This window comes from Lagenorhynchus albirostris, chromosome 14 (genome assembly GCF_949774975.1).
Source record: "Lagenorhynchus albirostris chromosome 14, mLagAlb1.1, whole genome shotgun sequence".
Taxonomy (NCBI): Eukaryota; Metazoa; Chordata; class Mammalia; order Artiodactyla; family Delphinidae; genus Lagenorhynchus; species Lagenorhynchus albirostris.
Genome location: NC_083108.1, coordinates 25,631,703 through 25,654,679, shown reverse-complemented (window position 1 = coordinate 25,654,679; position 22,977 = coordinate 25,631,703). Strand labels below are relative to the sequence as shown.

General features: G+C 35.6%; 1 protein-coding gene across 6 annotated transcripts in view; it reads right to left on the bottom strand.

Annotated features, from left to right (window-relative positions):
• Positions 1-12,049: 12,049 nt before the first annotated feature.
• The window catches only part of SMAD2 (SMAD family member 2), a 99,350-nt gene continuing 88,422 nt past the window's right edge, over positions 12,050-22,977 (bottom strand). For 4 of the 6 annotated variants that reach the window (XM_060170292.1, XM_060170289.1, XM_060170288.1 and 1 more), the window contains 5 exons: positions 20,547-20,600; positions 19,140-19,352; positions 16,230-16,367; positions 15,902-16,046; positions 12,050-12,621 (listed from right to left, as the gene is read on the bottom strand). In XM_060170292.1, coding sequence (XP_060026275.1) covers positions 12,498-12,621; positions 15,902-16,046; positions 16,230-16,367; positions 19,140-19,352; positions 20,547-20,600 — 674 coding nt within the window. In that variant the 3' untranslated portion in view covers positions 12,050-12,497. The remainder of the gene's footprint in view (positions 12,622-15,901; positions 16,047-16,229; positions 16,368-19,139; positions 19,353-20,546; positions 20,601-22,977) is intronic. The other 2 variants (XM_060170287.1, XM_060170293.1) reach the window with 2 other exon arrangements.

The following is a 22,977-nucleotide window of genomic DNA, read 5'->3' as shown; positions in this document are numbered from 1 at the left end:
GCCACCTCCCCAGCGAGCCAGGCAAAACTAGAACTACCCAGAGACGCCCCGTCTAAATCACTGACCTAACTCGTAAACTAAATGAATGTTTGCAATTGCACGCCACTGGGCTTTTATGGTTGTTATGCTTTACTTCTGTGGCAACGGTTAACTGCTCCCATAGGTTTTCATTTACTTGACATCTCTCAGTGTGGTATCTCTTGCCGCTTTTCTGAGGCAGGTTTGGTAGCAAAGACCTTCTTTGCTGCCACCACCTCCTGACACTCCCTCGACTGTGGATTCAGTCCTCCAGCGCTGAGCTTCTACTCTGTGTAAAGTGTTCTCATTTAATCCTCATAACCACCCTGAAAAGCAACTTCCTCATTTTGGGGAATTGGAGGAAATGAGGAACTTGAAGCAGCAGACTGTTGAAATTATCTATCTGATGTCACCATAAATTGGCAGAATCAGGGCCCAAACGGAAGACCTCTGATTCTGAGTTCAGCTGTATTTTCCATTACATCAGAAATGATAACCAAGGCTTCAAACTAGCAGAATGTGATTCTGTCCAAAGTCATTAAAGACAGAAAAAGTTTGTTTTAAAAAGGCAACTGAGTTTTATTCCATTATCCAAGATAACTGAAGTAGTTGACCATTACAGGGCTCTTTTCTTCAAGCGTCCCGCCCTTAGCATTTTTGTTGCTTAAATGTCCTTTAAGACATTGCTATTCCCAGTTGAGAAACAGCCAACCAGGAGACTAAATTATATAAATCTTCCATTTCTCAGTTTTATCTAAGATTTTATGTTCAATACCCCTTTTCAGCCAATCACTAATTATGTAAATTGTAAATGTGAAGATTAGTTGTTCCTTGGTGGCAATACTCAATAGAATAAAAGTACACCCACAAAACTAGAAATTAAGAGAGGATACACAAAATATACACCCATGTTAAAGGTGATTTTCTGAAGGATGTAATAACAAGCCAGATTCTTAGCCATCTCTCCCTTTTGTGATTTTGGCTCTTAAAAAACAGAAACAAATCAATTAAATATTCTAAGATAAGGCAGTTTTCTAAGGGTTAATTGCAGGAGGTTATAGGGGTAGGATGGAAATGGGGGAAGCAGAACATAGAGAATTAAGTAACATTTTGCTGAATGAAAATCACACCATATGAGATGTCATATAGACACTGCTAGAAACTTTACTCCAAATTTAGTTTACCAAGTCTAGCTTGATTTTATTAACATCTGATTTTATACTTATGTTAACTTAAGCACCTAGATACTGGAATGATAAAAGACAGGAAAACTGTTTAGTTAAAAAGTAGTTAAACTTTTAGAGGATAACATTTTGTCAGTGGGTGTTGCTTTAGAATTTAAAAACTGAATTTTACTTTGCATCTTACTTCCTTTATGCATGTAACTTGGAGCAGAAAATTCCCCCTTTAACAACTTCAGAGCAAAGCAAGAAACCACAGTGGTTTGCAGGCCACTAATTCTGTTACAGATGAAAGCATTCAATTATCTCTATAAAATTCAATTCCTTAGAAAATGTGTTTATGATTGACTAAGTACGTTTTTAAAATGTGGTGATACCACATGCTATTATTCAAGATTTTGATTTAAAAGTTGGAACGAAGTAACTTGTGGTTCTTGGGTAAAACAAAGACCCTAATCTGTTTTTTCAATATAAAAATATTTTCATTATAAAAAGGCAACCTAGAATACTTTTTATTCCAGATGTTAGGCTAGGCTTGTGTAAATCTTCATTTTTTCCCACTACAGCCCAAACATACTTAAAAACTGCAATCATTTAAAAGTGGGTCATCAGCTATATTAATATCTTATTTACATGGCATTTATGTTTAAAATAGTGTGATCAAATACTGCCAATAACAAGTTAAAATAGCTTAGAGATAAGATCTCTCATGGAAAAAACCTTAACAAGATCTAAAAACAGAGTTAATTCTAGCTTAAGTTCAAGATGGGTGGTCTCAATGGAATCACTGTTGGGCAGTGGTTAAGGCCTCTCTGATGATTGCTACTTCTCACCATAAAAGTCTACAAATACACAAAATTCTGCATAAAATTTCAGAGGGTTCTCTAGATTAATCATCTCCAGCTGTGAGAAGAAAGTTAAATTTCACTTAATACACACACACATATATGTACATGTTTAAACTCCCCCCGCCCCAAACCAGCAGTCCATCCTCGGCTGGGGTTATGGCTGGTGTTCTCATGTCCTCTGCCCCAGCCAGCCAGCTCAGTAGCACAATCTCTGTGTAGATTACAAGACCCGAGGTGTAGAGTTATGTATGGCTTTTACCTCCTGGCTATCTAGGTGCTATTATTAGATGTGGGCTTCACAGTAGCACCTGCCTAGCTTGTGGTTGTCAGTTTTCTGCTCACCATTCATAGCAGCTCAGTAAAGTTGTCCAGCTTTCATGCACGTTCAGATCCACAAGTTCTGTTCCAAGACCTCATTTTGACTGGCCCCAAAAGTCCTCTCCATCTATCCAAATTCAATGCATCCTTGAACACTGTGCTTAAATCGTATCTTGTCTTTCCTCGTCCTGCACCACACAGTTCAGAAACAACTTCTCCTTCCTCTGTGATCTTATCCTTCCTGAACTACTTTCTAAACTTTTTAAACAAACTTATTGCTGCACAGCATTAAAGCAGGTACAAAAAAATTGAAGATTATAAAAACTATGGCAAATCCCTATCTCAAATAAGGTCATGTAGCTTGGACTGGAGCACAGTAACATACTCTGTTCTCATAGCTTCCTAAAGATCGTGTTGGCTTATCACAGAACTTGCTACCCGTAAGTCTGATTCAATGTTCTTGCTCTCAGTTAGTGTGGTCCGCTTTAAGAATGTAATTAAGTCTATGTGCAAACTAGCATCCGATCAATTCTACAAGTATTTTCATATCTATTCATTGCAGCAGAAAACAGCTTTTATGTATGCCTTTGACTTTTTCTTTTAGATCCCTACATTTGCAAACTTTTAATTTTTAGGTTGGGCTCATCTTGTATTATTTTGATGAAAAGGATGAGTCTGTTAAAAAGAAGCTGGATAACTGCATGGTGCAAATATATTCTTGGGCAGCGGATGAACATGACCTTCACCCTAGTCCTTGGGCACACCTCACGCTGAGAACGAGGGCACTGGAGTACATCTGTGTGATATTAATAGGCATGCTTCCCACACTAGGACTTCCAATTTCTTTTGAAGCAAGTGGGAAAAAAGGGTTTGCCAACTGGAGAGAAAGGCCAAACATACAAATAATACTTCTCTCCTACCCTTCAGCCCCTTGAATATGCACAATTATGGACACTGGGGTTGCTATAAAAAATCTTCCGACACAGATAACCAGTGTCACTAACACCAGGGTAACAAGCAGGAAAGTTCCCAGGGTGAAGTGACGATGGAAAAGGATCTCTTCTAGTCATCTGTCAACTGAAGTGATGTTGCAGTTCAATACTGGAAGGCTCCTTTTAGATTGTTTATAGAGTTGTATGGTGTAGCAATTTAAGTAGGATTTGTTCAAGTAGGTTTCCTACCAACACAAAATTGTTAATGAAATCAAGCTAGGCCCTGGGCTGTTCAATGCCAAGCAGCATAGTGTATTTTAGATTTTGAGGTCCCTTTTGTTGCATCCTAACGTAGGTGTCTTAAATGGTCTAATGAAAGCAGTCTGCTAATGAGAGGAGTATTGATTCATCCTAGGAACTGAGTTCCTGCGAGGCACAAAGAAAGTCTGGTTGATCTAAAAAGTTTGTTTTTCAATTATTTCATGATGATATTAATTATGAGTACACCTTATGTATTATTTTTCAATGAAATCTTTAGAAGAATACCATTTGCTGTTTCTGCTAAGAGTACATTTTGAAGGTAAATGTGAATTTCACTTTCTAGTCCATTTACAGCACAGATCATGTGTATTAGATCATTATTTGGTACAGGCAAGCTCTGAAGTAAACTAAAATGCCTAACCTACTAGCACTATGAGGTGCGTTTTGTGTGTGTATACTAAGCAGTGCGTTATCTGTCTGCCAGGGGAGTGGGATAATCTTTTTATATAACACCAAACTTAGAAAATAAAAAGATGCACTCAATAGCATAATTCCATTATGTGAAAATACACACAACAAATTTTGTTTGTTTCTGTACAATTTAGAGTGTGGTCAGCAAAATATAATCCCCTCTAAAAAAAGATCAGTTTAAGTCAAAATCAATGAAAACGATTAAAAATTAGTCCCATAATAACATGGTAAACAACTCAAATCGCTTCTTTTTAATGCTAGGAAAAATGTTCACCTTTCAATGGTGACAGTACTATTAACACAGGTAGAGAGCCAACAAGGTAAAAAGTGAAAGCACATACACAGACACACACAAATATATATAAAATTTGACCAGAAATCACAGGACATTTAAGCAACGTTTTCTTAACTTTTTTTTTTTTTGTACTTTAAATAGACTAAAATATTTGGTGTGGGTGGTGGGAAGGAAATCAGTATTTCACAATTTTAACTTGAAAACCAGCTGAAATAAAGCCTCAGCTCACTGTTTAATTAAAAAAAAAGGAAACACATCATATTTTGACAATCATAGGATTAAAGCTTACAAAGAACACATCTACCATCTACATCACAGTGCACAGAGGATGCAGTCTGAGGACTACCACAGGGAAACAATAACAGACTCTGCATCCATCATATTGCATTACAAAATTAATGCCGTCTTAGAAAAATCTCACCTCCCGTGGTCGGTGTTGCAGCTGGTAAGCACCTGAGGGGTAGGAGGCTATCAGAACTTAGGGTGCTGCTCAGTCTGGATCAGGACACCCAATTCCTTCACCTGCCATTGGCTGATGCATTTAATAATCTCAATACAACATTCACTGAGAATAAACATAATAATGCCACATTCTGGCTTCTTGAGCAGGATAGTCTGGGGAATGTAGTAGAGGATAGAGCATCAAAGGCCATATTTTCCCTCAAGAGAGAAGAAATCCACAGCATTACTCAGTTTTCAGTTTTCCTTTACTGTGAAAATTTAAATTTAACCCCATAAAGACATGATCTGTACTTACATATACACACAGGTTCTGAAGAACTTTGCTATCTAGTTGCCTCTTCTGTTTCATTAAACCACCAGTTATCTTCCCTGGATTACTGTGTTAGTCTCACTACCACGTTGGTGCCATTAGCTATTACTGGTATAAATCTCACATTCCATACACAATAGTAAGTGATTGGAGGACACATATGCTATAGGGCAGCTGAATTTAACCGCAACTATTACAATGTTTAAGGTGAGGGTAAGTCACAAGAACACTTAAGGCTATCAGCTCCTCCTTGGTGTGCCTGGGGACTTCCTGCGTTTAGCACTCAAAGTCCTGCATCCAGGGGACTGCCTCAGTCCCAGGCACACCAGGGCAGTTGGTCACCCTAAGAACACTACTCACTCCTCCCTTATTATCGCTAGAGAAAGGGTAAGAATTTTCAAGAGTAAATAGGGCTACTTACGAGGGAACTGGCTTAAAAATATTTTTAGGACATTTGCTAATCATTAGTTCCTAGAAATATCTTATTTAACAGTGTCAATTTTAAGAATAGTTGGTAGAACGTAAGCAAATTGTTGAGCAGTGTATAAAAGTTCATCCTTGAAACCTGTTTTCCCACAAATCCTCTATACGTTCTTCTGGTTTTGTCCAGTTATATAGCATTTTAGCGTATCTTTTTGAGATTTTGAGAGCTAAATGAATAATAGTTTTATATTTTTTCATATTATTTTCTTTTTAGGTGAAAACACGCTTTGCCAACTATTTCCTACATTCTTGTTTCATATATTAACATGAAGACTGCCAACTGGGGCTATTTCCCTCAGATTACAAAGGCCCAGAATTATGTTACTTTTAACTGTGCTCTACCAGAAGGTCTGGCCTTGGGAAAAGATGGCCAAAAAAAAAAAAAATTCTCAGATATGAATGTTTTTATTTTGCCTACAAAATGCTGTGATCTAGCTCAACAACCACACAACTGCTTTCATCTTAATCTTTATAGTTTTTCTTGTTTTGCTGTCTTGTATAGAAATGGTTAGTGTCACAGTTTCACTATCACTAATAAAAAGATATAAATATTTATGCCTTAAAGGCCAGGGTCAAAACAGCAAAAATGAAGCCTGAGGTAAAGTTGGTCTGACAAATGACCATTTTGGGTTCTACATTTTGCCAAAAAATAGGGTGTTTTTTAAAAATGTAAAAGCCATGCATGTTACCTACTTGCTATGTATGTGATAATTCTTTCTCCTGATTAAAATTAATGTGTGTATATTAGTTACATAAAACCAACAAATGACTACATTCTTAATGCAGGTACGTACATTCATCAGAAAAGGACCCTAATCGTTTTCACCAACATTTTTTTTTGCTGTTTGAACAATCCAAGAACATGAATAAAGAGAGTGACGAACAAGTATTTTCTTAGGAACTTACTGAGAAAGGAAAATCTCTTTGGAAGAAAAAGACTTCAGTAAGACTTCTATTCCTACGGACAAATGCTGAGAACTAACTTTATGTCACAGCACTGTAATCAGTAGGACTGACAGAACCAGAAATATGGCAAGTTACCTAGTGACTAACGCTGCAAAACCGCCAAAAGCTTTAAAGCCACAGGGAGAAAGAAGAGTCAAGTGTGAAAATCTGTAATAGTGAAGCACTTTTAAAATTCTAAACCCTCACTTTTGTCCTTAAATCAATATATTACGGATTTCATGGTTCAATAAATTAGCATCTTTAATTAGAAAGAGAAAGTAAATCCCTACCCCCCACCCAAAAGAGCAAACTGGAAATTCTATAGAAAGTAAGAGCTTTTTTTTTTTTTTTTTTTTAAAAGAGGGTAGAAGAATATAATTTGGGGGGAAATTTGGTTGGAGAAACATCTAAAAGTCCTTTGTGTGGAGTCAATGAATCCTCACTTCACTCCTAACATCAGTGGTACTATTCTTTCAAAGGGCCCTTACATCTCAATCAATGGTGAAATTTTGGGTCTATTATGGATCTCATGGCAGCAAACCAATTGACACTGAAGTTAACTCAGGCTAATACACTCCGGTCAGATCCTCTGTGAATCAGAAATGGCCCAAAGGACTTTGGAAAATCCATTTCTGTTGAGCACAGCTAAGAAAGTCATCTTGAGGCTACCCTTCAATACAGGAAAACTTGACTTGGTAGTGGTGCTTCCCAGGGTATCTTAAGCAGCAGTCTTATGCCGGGGGAAAGAGCAGGTGTGGCGGACACACAACCTAACATTATTTTTTTTTTTAAAAAAAAGGTAACCTTAAGCAAGTACCTTCCAGAGACCACTCAGAGCTTTTTTTTTTTTGATGTTCCAGTTATGATTCTTAATTGTTAAGCTGCCTAAAAATGGCATATTAACTGAACTGCCAAATTAGGACCCTGGCAGAATAAAAAATTTACCCTGATGGTCTGTCCATGAAAGGAAAATGTCTGCAAGAAACTTAAGAATTTTTTTACTGATATGAGATTTAAACAATAGAATCATTGAACACTGTTAAAATGTATGCAAATGACCCCTACTGTTAAGATTTTTCTGTGAGTGTATATATAAATCCATACATACACATTATATAATTTATTTCCTACTAAAAAGATTTAAGGCAGTTATGCTATATATAAAGTCAGCTATAATATCCAAGATAAAACAGTTCCTACTCAAGAAATTATATGAACACATTAGACAAGTTCTCATCATAAAAGCTATCATGAGGCTATCTATATCTAGTATAGCTCACATTTCCTGGTTGAGGTTTCAAACATAGGAATTCCACTCCAAGAGATAATTTGTCCCTCAATCCCCACACACAAAAGGTAGTCTTGAACAGACAAAATATTTATGAAAACTTGAAAAGGAAGATATAAAAGGAATTCAATAGGACTCTGACAACCTCTAGACACCACACACTATCATTATTACTCTTGATTGTACTAAATACAACAACCCAATATGCCCCAAGGTGGAAACAGGGCTAGTATTATGAGGAAATCATTGGCTGCAACTACCGGAAAAGTTCATAATCCTGAACATAATTTACAACAGAATCTGACGATGTACGCTATCATCACAAAAACATTTAACTGGATAGAATTTCTGAGCCATTTGTAAGATTTAAGTGACTGACCAATCTTAACAATGTCAACCTTCGTGGTGAAGAAATTAGGACCCTGGGATTGAACAGCACCATCCTTTTTGGTCTTTAGTAAAGTTCAAAGGAGAGAAACATTCCGATGTATGCAGATACAACACGGTTGGCAAGGAAGAGGGCAACTAGCAAAACCACTAGGGATACATGTTGTCAAGAGAAGGGAAGGAAGAATAAAATTCAGTTGATGAATATAAAGGACTTAGCAAAATAAAGTTCACGAAGGAAAGAAAATGGGCAATAATGTGTTATGTCTAAACCTCAATGTGCTGCACCAGAGTAAGAGACAAGATCACGGGTTGCTTATGTCCACAGTCTACTTAGTTATCTAAAGAGATACTGGGGAATGGTGGAGGGGTGGCAAACTGTGAAGCTGGAATGTTTAGCTATGAAAGTAAAGACTGTACATAAAGACAGATGCTAAGTACAGTGAGGATTGTCTTGCGTTACATTACTTCCCACCATCAACCAGACCAGGAGGGCACTGATTATTGAGTAAATGCTCAAAGTATTTAGTTATTTAAAAAAAAGAAAGATGTTAAAGGTACATTTGGACAATTTTTGGAAGAGGTAGAGAAACCAACTGGGTATATATACTCTTTTATTTGATTTCAACTAGCAGGAGACTAGACTGATTGTTTTTCAAGTTCAAAATCTTAGTCTTGATGAAACTGACAATAAAGGCACAAATAAAGTGAAATTATCAATAAAATAATTTTAACAAAGGAGAATATCTGGCAATGTTTAAAGGACAGATGAACCAAGCAAAACTAGATATGATGTGAGGTTTAAAAAAACCCCAGATATTAACAATTTGCAAATATATACTTAGAATACAGAATAAGAGTAAGAATACAGAGTAAGAATATATAGCTTTCAAGAAAAATTAGGCAGATTTTCTTCTGGCAAAGTGACAGGTCCTGAGAGAGAAAGTAACCCCACACGACTAAGATGGCTTGAGAGTCAGTACCAAATCCCAGTTATCTTTTTATTACTCAACATCTATCACACTGGGTAGGTAAAGCACAGGCATCAATAAATGTTTATTGAACGAATGTATATCATAATGTACAATTAGCACACTAACTGGTATAGTTCAAATCTAGTCAGGAAAGTCAAACTTTTTTTTAAGCAGTAAAACTTTTTTAAGAAGTAGAACTTTTTTAAGAAAGAAATCATTCTATTGGAGTTCCTACGTGGAACTCCAACACAGAATAAAAATGAAGCTGCCACTGGCCAGGCCAAAGTCAGTGGGAATGTCACCAGCCTCCAATTCCCTAAACCAGCCCTAAGGTGTATGTAATCCACTGTGAAAACCACCATTCATCTTAGAAATGTGACAGAAAGCATGATCATTCAGTTCTCATGTTGTTAAACTGAGGAAATTACCAGCACTGTGTGGAAGAAATTCTAAATGATGTTGCTAATCTAAATAAAGACAAAATTCTACAGAGAGATCTTATCACTTAGAAGAATGAAAACAAACCCTATAAAGGGAAAAAACAATCGGCAAAAATTAGGCCACAGTGCCCAAAACAGAATGCAAAACCAGCATCGCATTAAAAAGCGAGGAAGACCACTGAACACACTCATACAAATGTAACCACCACCACCACAAAGTCAACTGCTTGACAGGTCTAACCGCTGAATACATGGGCGCTTCCAAAGAGGTGAGTCCCAGTTTCATACTGTACAGAAGGATGCCACCAGAACTGTAGAGATGTGACCCACTACTGAAATGCTACAGATGGCACCGCTCTGCTTAACATATCAATGCAAGAGCAACTGCCAGGATGTTCTATCACTTTCAACCAGACAAAGAACAGTGTTCCCTAACATCACTACAAGTCCTCTAGTAAGCAAACACTTCCAAAGGGCAGAGCCTCCACATTTCCAACAGGTCTGACTGTGGTAATACCTGGGACATTTACTCTATCCACAGGATGGGCTGCAGAAGTAATCATTTCGGACAGCAGGACATCTGGAAGCAAGCAGCCAGTCACTACAATGGTGAAAATCTGCCCAAGGCAGAACTGAAGAAAGGGTTGTTCAATTAAATGGTATTGACCTGGTGTAAACTTTTTACAGGAAGGATTTGAGGAAGAGGAAATATTAGTGAGAATGACACATGAAGCAATCTATCACAAAGTAAGGCCACCTTCAACTATTATAAACTGTAGAACCAATCTGATCCTCAAGTTTGGACCTGTGTAGAGGTTTTTGTATAAAGCACAAACACCTAGTAAATTATGAGTTTCCTTTAAAATAAGCCTTTGCATTTGATGCCATTTTCTTTGCCAAGAATGCCTATTTTTCTCTCCACAAGGCTTGCTCCTTTCTCACCGAAGTGTTAGCTCAAGCATCACTACCTTTCAGAAGCATTCCCCCTGCTATGCTTTATCACAGTACCCTGTTTTATCTCCTTCATAGACAAATAAGCTAATTAAGCATTATAGAAACTGCTATCTCAGCAAAGGCAAGGGACTTATCTGTCTTGTTCACCTTTACCCAAAGGCTAAGAAAGTTCCTGGCACACATAACAGGTGAACAATAAATATTTGTTGAATGAATAAAAAACTACTATACCAAGTTTACATAAACACATACATGCATACACAAATATAGAAAAATGGGGAATATCTAATAGAAAACAAACAATGCTGAAAGTATTGAAAATAACACCTGTAGATAAAGGTGAATATGGTTTCAAAAAACAAGTACCAAAGATAATCTGTCTTTAAAAATATGAAAACTTACTAGAAGGGGACCAGGAGTGGTTACTTTCCATTTCTACTGAGATGCAAACAAGAAATGTTTAAACTGCAACGAGTTAACAATAAACATAAGGATTATCTGCTGCAGGGTGGACTTCCAACAGAGTTTCCGACATCTCCTGTCACTGTAGAGCAAAATGCATGGTTGGTTCTAATAGTCACCACATAGTCAGAATTAGTTAAGAACAGCTCAGAGTGTAGGTAATTATAAGCTAAAAAACTTGCTAAACTGCTTCTCCCCCAAATTTTAAAATTCAGAATTCATAATTGTGTAAAATAACATAGATTGTATAAATTTAATACAACATACCTTAAAAACAGATGGCCTTTACCTGCTGATCATACCTCAGCATTACTTTTCTAGGTATTCTGCTGAAGCAATTACATTTACAAAAGGTCCATTCCATAATACAATCTGGTAACTAAATCAAATGAAACAACTCAAAGAGCACTAGGTTTGCTACTGAAATATTTTAAAATACCTTTTTAAAGAGTGTTTATCTCTATAGATTGAATTTTTAAAAAGGATAAATATATTGAAATAATTGTAGCATATCCCTGAAAATAATTATACTGCCACCTGTGCATTTTTTATGAGGTGTAAAGATAAATCAAAAGACTGCTAGGTTACACAAGTCTATTATCATCTGCTGAAACTGAAATCTGGTGTAAGACAAAGGGACTTACTCCATATGATTTGTTACCGTACCCCAGAATTAACTGGTGCTGGCGGTATCAGTGCAACCATTATTGGTGATGGATGTCACGCTACACTGTTTTGGTATCAGGACAAAAGTGGAAATGGAGGAGAGGTCTGGAAAAATTTCCATAAGGTTTTAGCAGTAAGTAAACAAACACAAAAAGAATGAATACTTAAGACCCACTGAACACATTAAGGTCAAGGATTTCAAAAGTTAATCCACTTTTCTTCCCCCAAGAGTTTATTTTTGGTAAAAGGCAGAAAAATTAGTTTTTCTACAAGGGAAATCTGCTTCTAAATGATAATTTGAAAATCTTGATATATATTATATATTAAAAAAGACACACAAAAATAACGAAGAAGTGGGAATAACAGATTAGGTACTGTAACTTTATAAAGGCTTGCCTAAATCAAGAAGCAGCACACACACACCTAATTTATGCAAACTAAAAATGTATATAAACAGCACAATACTGTGATACTGGATCATGATACATTACCTGTACACATAACTACTACTGTTATTAATAAACCTTTGGGACACTCAGTTTTATGCCCAACAAGACATCAGTAAGTCTTTAAAATCTTCTCTTCCTCCTTTATGGGAGGGTATTTCTAGACACTAATTTTCCCATCTAATATTCAAACATAGGAAACCGATTCCACAAGGTGCTTTAATTGATGAGACCTCAAGTGCTGTTTTCTCTTGAATTTTTGGATAGTAAACAGTCCACGGGGACCACACACAAATACTATGACAGAAGAGTTGGTACATTAAGTCTTTTGATGGGACTTGACTGGTGACAAAGCTTTATGACATGCTTGAGCAACGCACTGAAGGGGATCCCATCTGAGTTAATACTTTGTCCAACCACTGTAGAGGTCCATTCAGATGAAGTTCAATCCAGCAAGGAGTGCTTGTTACTGTCTGCCTTCTGTTAAAAGAATGCAAGAAAATAATTATGAAATTAAAAGAATAACATGGCTATGGAAGAATTTAGATAAATCAAAAGGTTGTATCAATATATACTAAAACCTAGATTCTTTTCTGACAGAGTATCAAGTTTGTATATCTACTATTTTGAAAACTGTTTAATCCTCAAAGTACTTATGTGACTTTTTTTCTTTTAAAGAGAAAAAAAACACTGTTTTCCCCTCAAATTAAAATTAGTAGAGTAACCTTATATTTACCGTCCAAAATGGGACACCTTTAAGGGAGAATGTAGTCACTATAAATAATCACTGACAGGGCAAGAGACGTAAACCAGCACTGTCCCAAGCAAACCAGAATATATAAAGTCACCCTACTTATTCATCATCCACAGAATAGAAGATACTCAAATAGCAAATGAAGTCCAAATGGAATAGGATTCAAATTTAAAGTATAGCAAAACAAAAGAGAATTCTGACCCAAGCTTATCACAGAATGTTAAGAATTGGGGCTCAACTTTCCCTGACAAAGCCAACAACCAACATCCCTTTTAGCAAAATCATGCAGGCTTTTACTAAGAAACACCTTTAGTACTTCAAACAAAATGAGCTACCCTCTGGGAATCGCAAATTGTTCGGTGACATCCTGTCACTTCCACATACTGATTTTAGTTCTTATTTATTATATACAATAAGTCAGTAAGTCCGCTTGCTTCTTCGACATGACAGCCCTTCAAACATGAGAAAAGGCCATTATCAACTCTTCATCTCCATGTGACACATGCTCAATATAATTTAAAACTGTATTTCAAAGGATGTGGTTTTCTGTAGCAGATGGTGTCAGTGCCCCACTATACTCTTCAGATTTTCAGTGTTCTAGTCTAGCCAATTTCCAATTGTAGGCATCTGCATTTCTGTGCCTGAGAACTTCTCTGCTCCGTCCACATATATAGCAAAGCAGAAGTGCCAGGAAATTAACATCCCCAGGAATAGACCTCAAGCAATGACACAGGAATTGGCATTTAAAGGTCCAGTTTCCCTTCCCTCTGGGTGGGATAATTCTGTGTGTTCTTTACTGTTTTCCAAAGTTTTCCTAAGGGAACAGCTCTAGTGACCCACCCACTAGAGTAGATGGGTTAAGAATGGTACTGGCTGCCTTTCCTCCCTACCTCTCTTCCCTACTTCCTCCTTCCTGACCAGTGCTCCCTCCATTTCCTGAATAAACTTCTTGCATGCAAACCCTTGTCTCAGGGTCTGAGACACACATTATGTGTCCCCCAACTGTTTATTCGTTTCAGTACTAATTCACTTAACTGAGACATATTTCTCAATTAACTATGAATTCTTTACACATCTATGTTTCCTGCTTACTCCATGTCCTGATTTTTACGCTAAGCAATCAAGCTGGCAGTAAAGAAACTAAAAGATAGTTTTAGAAATCCAACCATTAGATCTATCTCCTCCGCACCAGTGTCATTAAGGATAAAAGGTTCCACAGTTCACAGATATATGGGTATTTGATTTATTTTGATCTGTAAATGTTAAAGGAAACTACTTTATTATCCGAAGTAGATGTACCTGACTCCATTATCCATGAAAACATACTGTATATTACTGCTTCTCATATAGATTTTAAGTTAGCTCTGGGTTAAAGAACAGCAGAGTCCACAGTGAATGAAGGGCAGTATCTCTCTCTACCAATCAAAACTGGTCTTAACAGGACACCCACAGATATACATGGAATTCTCCCTGACCTATGCAATTCATATCTAATTCCACTGAATTTCTACCATGTTCTTCAACATTATGATCTTTTGAAGAGAAAAAAAAGTCTGACCTAATAAACTGGTATCAGATGGTACTATCTGAATCTAATTTTAATATCAACTATCAATCTAATTTAATATCAATAAAATCTAATTTTATTAACAATTTGATAATTTTTTATCAAAGGGAAAAAAAACCTCAGCATTCTTTAAAGTTATCACATCTCAAAGGGGAAATGATTAAAACAAAAGAGAGCTACAGCAAAGTCAAAAAGTGAATTCTTCTACTAACATAACTTAGAAAAAATAGTGACAAGTCTTCATTCTAGAATATACATATATAACACATATATTTATAAAAGTATTCAAACCAGTAGATCTGAAATCTCACCATCACAAAAGTCATACACCTCACAAAACTTAATACAGGGAATCAAGTTCAAATGAAATGAAATAAATTCTGAAGAAGGGCCCAAACTGCTGAATGAAACAGGAGTACTATTACCATTCTATATGAATATCTTCTTAAGCAGACATTCAGACAGTAAGCAATGTGAACTGAAGAAAGACTAAGTATTTCACTTATACTTTCATTCTTTAATACGCTGATGAAGTATTCCCTGTCTTTGCTGTGGAATCCAATCAACTGTTCAATTTATCAATAGCGTAATCTATCTTACCCCTTGATGACAGATTAGCTTTGGTAAAACTCAATTACATAACTGCTACTTACTATCCTTAGAGAAGAGGTTAAGAGTCAAGCAGAGCTTTCCTCAAGTCCCGTCTCTACCACTTAGAATGTGTCCTTGGGCAAACTATCAAATATTTTCTAAGCCTATTTCCAAATAAATATTAGTCTGGACCATTTTTTACCTTAGAAAGATTGCAACCTTATAAAGAAAGGATAAAGACAGCAACAGTAATTCTTAGCCATGTTGAAAGGCGTGAGATACTGCACCTAAAACACAGCACAGTGCCTGGCACCTAACAAGTACTCCCTTCTATTACTGAATGAAGTTCCACCTTTTAACCTTATACTGAAGTTGTCTCAACTTATTTGTCCAGCCTTATTCTTCTTTACTTTCTATACTCCAGTCAAACTGAACTGTACTCTACTGCCAGGATCATCACTTCCCACCCCACAAACCTGTGACTACCGAAATCCTAGGCATCTTTCAGAACCCAGACCCTGTGTCATCACCACCTCCCCCAGCCCCAGGGAAACATCTCTCCTTCCATGAACTGACATAACCCTTCCAATATGCCATTTATGGTATTTAACACTCTGCATTCTATTACAGTACCCTGTTTTAATTCTTTGTTCCATAATGCCAGCACAGGAATTTGCAACAGTTTTGAATCCAGAGGCCTCCAACTTTCTTTTGTTATTTTACATAAAGATCTGCTGACTCTATAAACCTCAAGGAAAATAAATACACATGAACTTCAGAAGATACAAAGAATGAAAGAAAAAAGAATTACGTTGTGGAAATTTAAGAACCGAATATGTATTTCATACCGGTATTCTGCTCCCCACCCTTTCACAAAACTCATTCTTATGGTGCACATTCTAGTTAGCTGATACACGGCTTCAAAACCCTGATTAACAGACTGAGCCAGAAGAGCAGCAAATTCCTGGTTGTTGAAGATCTTCAGGTTACAGCCTACGATTGAGAAAAAGATTTAAAAATTATGTAAAAAGAATATTACTATTAGAAAATCATTTTAAAAGGGCTACAGATTTTAGAATATGAGCATGCAAATCATCTCCTGATTCCTAAAAGTAATAGCAAAGAAAAACTCAGCAAGTTGATACAATAGGTTTATTTACATTGTTGTATCCATACCTGGTGGAATTTTACACACTGTTGCAGGGTGCCAGCCGTATCTCTGATTACAATTGGGGCTCTGCACAAAGATTGCACTATCACTTAGGCACTCAGCAAAAACTTCTCCACCTATGTAATATAAGCGCACTCCTCTTCCTAAAACAAAATATATATGGAATCAGTTTTACAACATTTACTATTTCAGCATGACTTTCAAAGAGTCTTCTCAGAGGATAGTAAAATGACATAAAGTATTTTGATGACTTTTTCCATAGCTATGCTTTTTTGAAATCTAACTTTGAAACATACCACTGTACATTTTTCCAAGTATTTTTTAAAAATGATTTTATTGATTTGTAAAGATAATACGTGCTTATCAAAAATACTTCAGCAACGCAGAAAAGTGAATGGATAGCAAAATAAAGAATTTCATACAAATTACAGTTATTTCTAAATAAATAAAAGAATTCATTTGAAGGAATTAACTAATGTCTGGATTAATATGCCTTCATTATAATAAACAGTATTTCTTTAAAGAGCCCACTATGGTTAAGAAAAAAGGTAATAAAAATTATCAAGAGGTCAGAGTCATCTGCCCCTTTTATAACTATATATATTATGGGGGCAACTAGGTCTAGGTCCCTATTTATATAAGCAGAATTAGATAAGAAAAAATTATATTGGGAGATTTTAATATACCTTTCAGAATTTGACAGATCAAATATATACATAAAATATGAGCAGATCAAATATACATAAAATATTAGCAATACAAGGATTAAAGAAAAAATTGTGAAAAGCAGAATTCTAAGATAGCACTTAAGATTCTCACCCCGGTGTATTTATCTTCTCAATTATTCAATCAAACACTAATCTACATACTGCTTAAAGGGATCTTTCAGATGTAATTAAGTTCTCAAATCAACTGACCATAAGAAACTAAGACTACCTTTGGTGGGCCTGACTTAATCAGGTGACAGCCCTTAAAAGGGACTGGGCTGGCCCTGGTGAAAGTGATTCAAAGTGTGAGCAACAGGAATTCAACACAACAGAGTCTTCACTGCTGACTGTGAAGATGGAGGGGGCCACGCAGGTGGCCTCTAGTTGCTGATAGCAGCCTCTAGCTTACAGTCTGCAGGAAATGAGGATCTCAGCGCCACAACTTCAAGGAAGTGAACTCTGCAATAATCACCTGTGAGCTTGGAAAAGGACCTCAAGCTTCAGATGAGAACACAGCCCAGCTGACCCTTTGATTTCCCTTTGTGAGACCCTGAGGAGACTCCTAACCCACAAAAACTGTGACACAGTAAATTTGTGTGGTTTTAGGCTGGTAAGTGTGTGGTAATATGTTACGCAGCAAAAGAAAATTAATAAAAACCAACAAGCCAGATTTACTACATAAATATGGAACCTGGTGCCCAGTTCTCTTAATGACTACAGAATACTTATATAAAAAATAAAGTTGTTCACTTGACCATTAGGAAAACATTAAGTCCAAAAAGTAGAGATTTTTCAGGCTATAGTTTCTGATCAAAAGCACCCAATAAACTAGAAATCAAAAATAAAAAAAGATGATCCAATAATTACAGCACTCTAAAATTTTGTACAGAAGTAAGTAAGGTAGGGTAAACCTTTTGTTAAATGTTTATGCAGAGCCCTAATTAGAACATGGAAAAATCAGAACTGTTTTACTGAAAAGAGGGCAGATATTCAGAGGCCTTCCTCACCTATAAGATACCTGAGTACCTTAGGAAGATGATATAAAATATACACATCAAGCAAGATTTGAGAAATTCCACATGGAGCCAACTAACAGACCTCTGAAGTCACTAGCACTTTGCAATATCACATTGACTCTTTAGTGATCATCATTATTTCTCATAGGAGGTGATGGTTAATTAAATGAACAGAAGCAAATTATTATCAAAAGAAGTTACTTTAAGGTGATGAGAACTATGTTAGTTATTTTTGTGGTGCTCAAACTATTTTTTACCTCATTGTCAAAAAACTACTGACGACCCAAAGAGTTGTTGTTTATGTGGATTACATCTATGCAAACTTACCATATTATGTGTGAAAACTGAGATTCAAAAAAATTAATTCATTTGAAAATCAAAATAATAAACCCACTACATATTAACATAAACAAGTTTGTGAAAAATAACTATTTTGCAAACCAAAGAAAAAATTAGTGAGAAGAGTAGCAATGTTTTATATTTTTGCAAATATCCTTAATGTCTGGCTTAAGAGAAGACAACAGAATTCTCATCAGAGTCTACGTTTAATTCCTTGCAAAATCGTAAGCCTTGTAAGCCTCTGGAATACTTCACTGTACAGTCAAGAGAGAACAAGAGTGAAAATGGCAAACAGCATCTCAGTACCACTGTGAAAATTGTTTTTACCTCACCAACTTGCTGAAAGGGTGCCTGGGATTACCACATTTTGAGATTCTATGAATTATTTTTGAACAAATTAAATGGTCGTTCTTGTTTTAGATATCCTGCATCAGATTAACAGTGTGCAGATCTAACATATGAATTCACTGAAAGGGGGAAAAAACTAGGAGATGTAAACAAACTGAAAAAAAAACTCATGATTTGTTAAAATTACATCCCTAAAATCTGAACATGACAATTTTATGACTGGTAGAGGCTCAGCAGAGTAAAGTTATTTTAACACGTATTTATTGAAGGACTTCCCAGTATCGAGGGTGCCAAATTAACAGAAGCTCAAGATAAAAGTTCACAGACAGAAGGATCACCAGGATCTACTAAAAGCTGTGAAGCTGTGCACTTCAACATGACTGCCCTTAAGGTGGGAGAGAGAAGGCAGGCTTTTTTGCACACAATCTCTTGATGTGGTAAACCACATAATGCTCACATTGTGAGTATATGGCATTGGTTTTTCACATAAGGGAAAAAAACATACCTATATGTCTTCTTGTCATTTCTACTGTAGCATTTCTGTTGACGTTAGAGAGTAAACCTAGGCAGAACCTCTCTGAATTTGATGGATCTGTGAAGCCGTCTACGGTGAGTGAGGGCTGTGATGCATGGAAGGTCTCTCCAACCCTCTGGTTTAATTCGTAATACGCTATTGAACACCAAAATGCAGGTTCTGAGTAAGTAACAGGCTGCAAATCTGGGGCAGAAAAAACAAACACATAAAAGAAATGTGTGTGAATAATTCAAGCCACCTCAAGCCAAGAATAGACCGAATATCATCACCTTTACATGTTCTATGCCAGCCTACACTGGCAACAGCCCAGGAAACAGACTTAACATCTACATCACGAACTCCAGATTCCAAAGAGCACTCCAGATTTTCAATTTCTCAAATTTCCCCTATCTCATTAAGTCATTCTAATCTTCAAACAGCTTTCTTAGACTTTATGGTGGATCATTTATTCTAACAGTAGTTTTACCCTGCTTGTGCCACAGTCAATTTGCATTATAAAGTTAATTTGGGGTAGGACAGAGTAGAACAAAGCTGAAGCAAAGATTAATGAGTCAAAAGCCACAGGGAAAAAAAAGATGTCATGATAGGATACAAAATACAACATATTTTTGACATTTGTCTATTTTAACATGAGATTCTCACTGAGTTACCCTAGTTACAAAAATAGAAAACCCAAATATACACAAGAAACAGAAAGTAATAAAACATACAAAAAAAAAAAAAAGAAAACATACAGTATGCAAGTGGAAACAGAATATAAATCAAAAGAATCTACATATTTCATGGGAAAATGAGGATCACATGTATTTAAGTGCTGTCATTTTGATTAAAATGCATCATAAGCAATATCATGGGAAAAAAATGACAATTTTGTAGAACAAATTCCAATGTGTAGAAACTGAAAAGAAATTGTGAAATAGTGAGGTAAAATGAAGACCAAGAATAAACTACAGACCGTATACACACATATATACATATGTATTAGCTATCACATATATATATCATCTCCCATACTACATGTACATGTGAGTGATATATGTCTATATATATTTATACACACATCTCATATGAATAATTGCTATTATAAAATACATCAGAAACTAAATATATACATAAAAATCCAGCCATATAAGAACATTTTTCATGAATATGATTTCCATGAATAAAAAGATTATTAACTTCTTATATGTGCCAGGAGAAAAGAGTTTTAGTAATATTGAGGCACATTATCAGTATCATTTTTAGAAAGCACCAAGTTGAACAATCATTTGATTATTCGCTGGGATCTCTTTCTCATATATATGGAAAATAATTACCAGAAAGGACATTTAATTAAAAAGGTATAAAAACAGTAGGGGAAAAGTATTTGCAACTTACCCAAACTATGATTAACAGGGGAAAGAGTAGTAGGAGATAGTTCTGCTGGAGATCCTGAAACAAAAGATTCAATTTTAAAACAGCTGTAAAAGTATTTCCATAAGTACTAACCAAATAAATAATAAAACTGATTGTATCTGGTTGTAATGGTCACAGATAATACACAGATAATTTACATACCAAGGATTCAAAATATACAACTGCTTAATGGAAGTTTAATTTTGGAAGCTTCAATAGACAAAAGATACAAAAAAGTCCTGGCTTCAAGCTACCCTCTTCCAAAGGCATCCAATGTTGCCAGTTCTTTGTGTACCTTTCCAGAAATATTCTTCAAACCATATAATATATTGTGTTCTGTGCCTCTTGCTTTTTATGTACAAATGGTAACACAGTTCTGAACTTTGCTTTTATATTACTTATTCTATCAGAGATGTTGATATGTTTCCCTTTTACTTATGTATCTATTTATCCATCCATCCATCCATTCATCTATTAGCTGCATAACATTACATTATGGAATATTATGATCCCATATTGATGGATATTCAGGTTATCTTCAATCTTTTGCTTTAAGAACCAAGATTCCAATAACTAATCTCGCACACTATGTATATTCTCAATTGTATCTTAAGGGTAGGCTCTAAAAGAGAAACTGCCAAATCAAAGGGCTGTCCATCTGTAATTTGATAAATTTTGCCAAAATTGTCATCTATAGAGGTTGTACCAGTTTACATTCCCAGCAACAACATAAATAGGGGAGGCTCATGTGCTATTGTTGATAAGAACAAGGTCTTAACAAGTATAGTTTTAATTTGTATCTCTCTTATAAATGACATTGAGCAGTTGAATACTTGTTTATACTTTATTTCCTTCCTGTGAATAGTCTGTTCTTTTCTTTTGCTCAATTTTCTATTGTGGTGTTGATCACTTTTCTCACTGATTTACAGAAGGCTCTTTATGTTTTAGTGATATTAGTCCTTTCATGGTATGGGATGTAAATATTTGGTCATCTGGCTTATGATTCTTCATCCCAATTTTGACTAAGCAGTATTAAAAAAACTTTTATGTGATATAATTTACCAATCATTTTGGGGTATGTCACATTTTGATAAAACAGTGGTGATACCAGAAATTCTTGGCTTACTCTTAACTTTAAGGAACTACTTCTAATATTTGCCCATTAAGTATGATGCTGCCTGTGAGGATGAGAGACAGAAAATTCTTTATTTAGGAATTCTGCATCAATAATCGTACGCAATACTGGTCTGCAGATTTATGTTGCAAGCACAAATGTTACACTGTCTCACAAAGACAAGCTAGAAGATTTAAGTCTTTTCTATGCTCTGTAACAGTTTATTTAAACTACTTAGCATTGGAATAACACATTCTTTAATATTTCAGTAGAATTCCCATGTGAAATTCTTTGCAGTTAAAAATTTTCTAGGGTTTATTCTAAGACACTTCTCTATTTCTTCTATGAAGGTTGACTGTTCAGACAGCTCTATTTCCTGGAGTCAGTTTCAGTAAATTATATTTATTAGAAAGTATTCATTTCTTCCAGTTTTAGGTAAACTTGCTAAAATCTAATCAAGAAAATAAGGGAGGAGGGGGCACAAACACATAAAATAAGAAAAAGAAGGAAGAACCACAGACACAAGAAAAACAGTGACTGAGATTACTTCACTCAATTTCATGCAACTAAATTTTAAAACATATTTGATGTAAACTGTTGTTAAATAATCATATTATAATTGTAGGAAAAATTTTGTTTTCTTATCATTATTCTCTACATATTTTGAAAATGTTACCCAAAAAAGCATGACTTACAGCCCCCAAGCTTTAAAGATATAGCAATGGCATAGATGTAGAATAAGGTCAGATGCCCCCTGTGGACCTCTCCCCTCTCCACACTATAACCATGACCTAAAATACCAGGCAACACAGGTGAAAACAGCAATTTACACATAAACAAATGAATCAAAAATAAAGAACAGGTGATAATGATTTTTGAGAAGACAGAACAGGCTTCCATAACAAAGTTCTTATGTTCTTTTTTTATTCTTCAGTTTGAAAAATCTGTTGGCAAGTCACAACAGGTACAGCTATGAAAGGTCAAAATATATTTAGAACAATGAACTAAAACTCACTGCTGTTTCCTGAAGCTGAGATAAAATAAACAAAGCCACTATTAGAAATGGAGGAAACTGTCCAATTTTTCATCTTTTAACTGTTTTCTCCCTCTATTAAATACTTATAAGAAGTGACTAGTAGAGTCACAGTTCATTAATTTAGACTAAGAGGAGACCAGTCAGATGTGATAAAAGTTAGAACTATATATTATGAAAAGGAAAGTCGATTAAAATCATATATAAAATTTTTAGAAGTTAAATTAAGCTAAAAATTTATTAGCTAACAGAAGTTTTTAGAAACT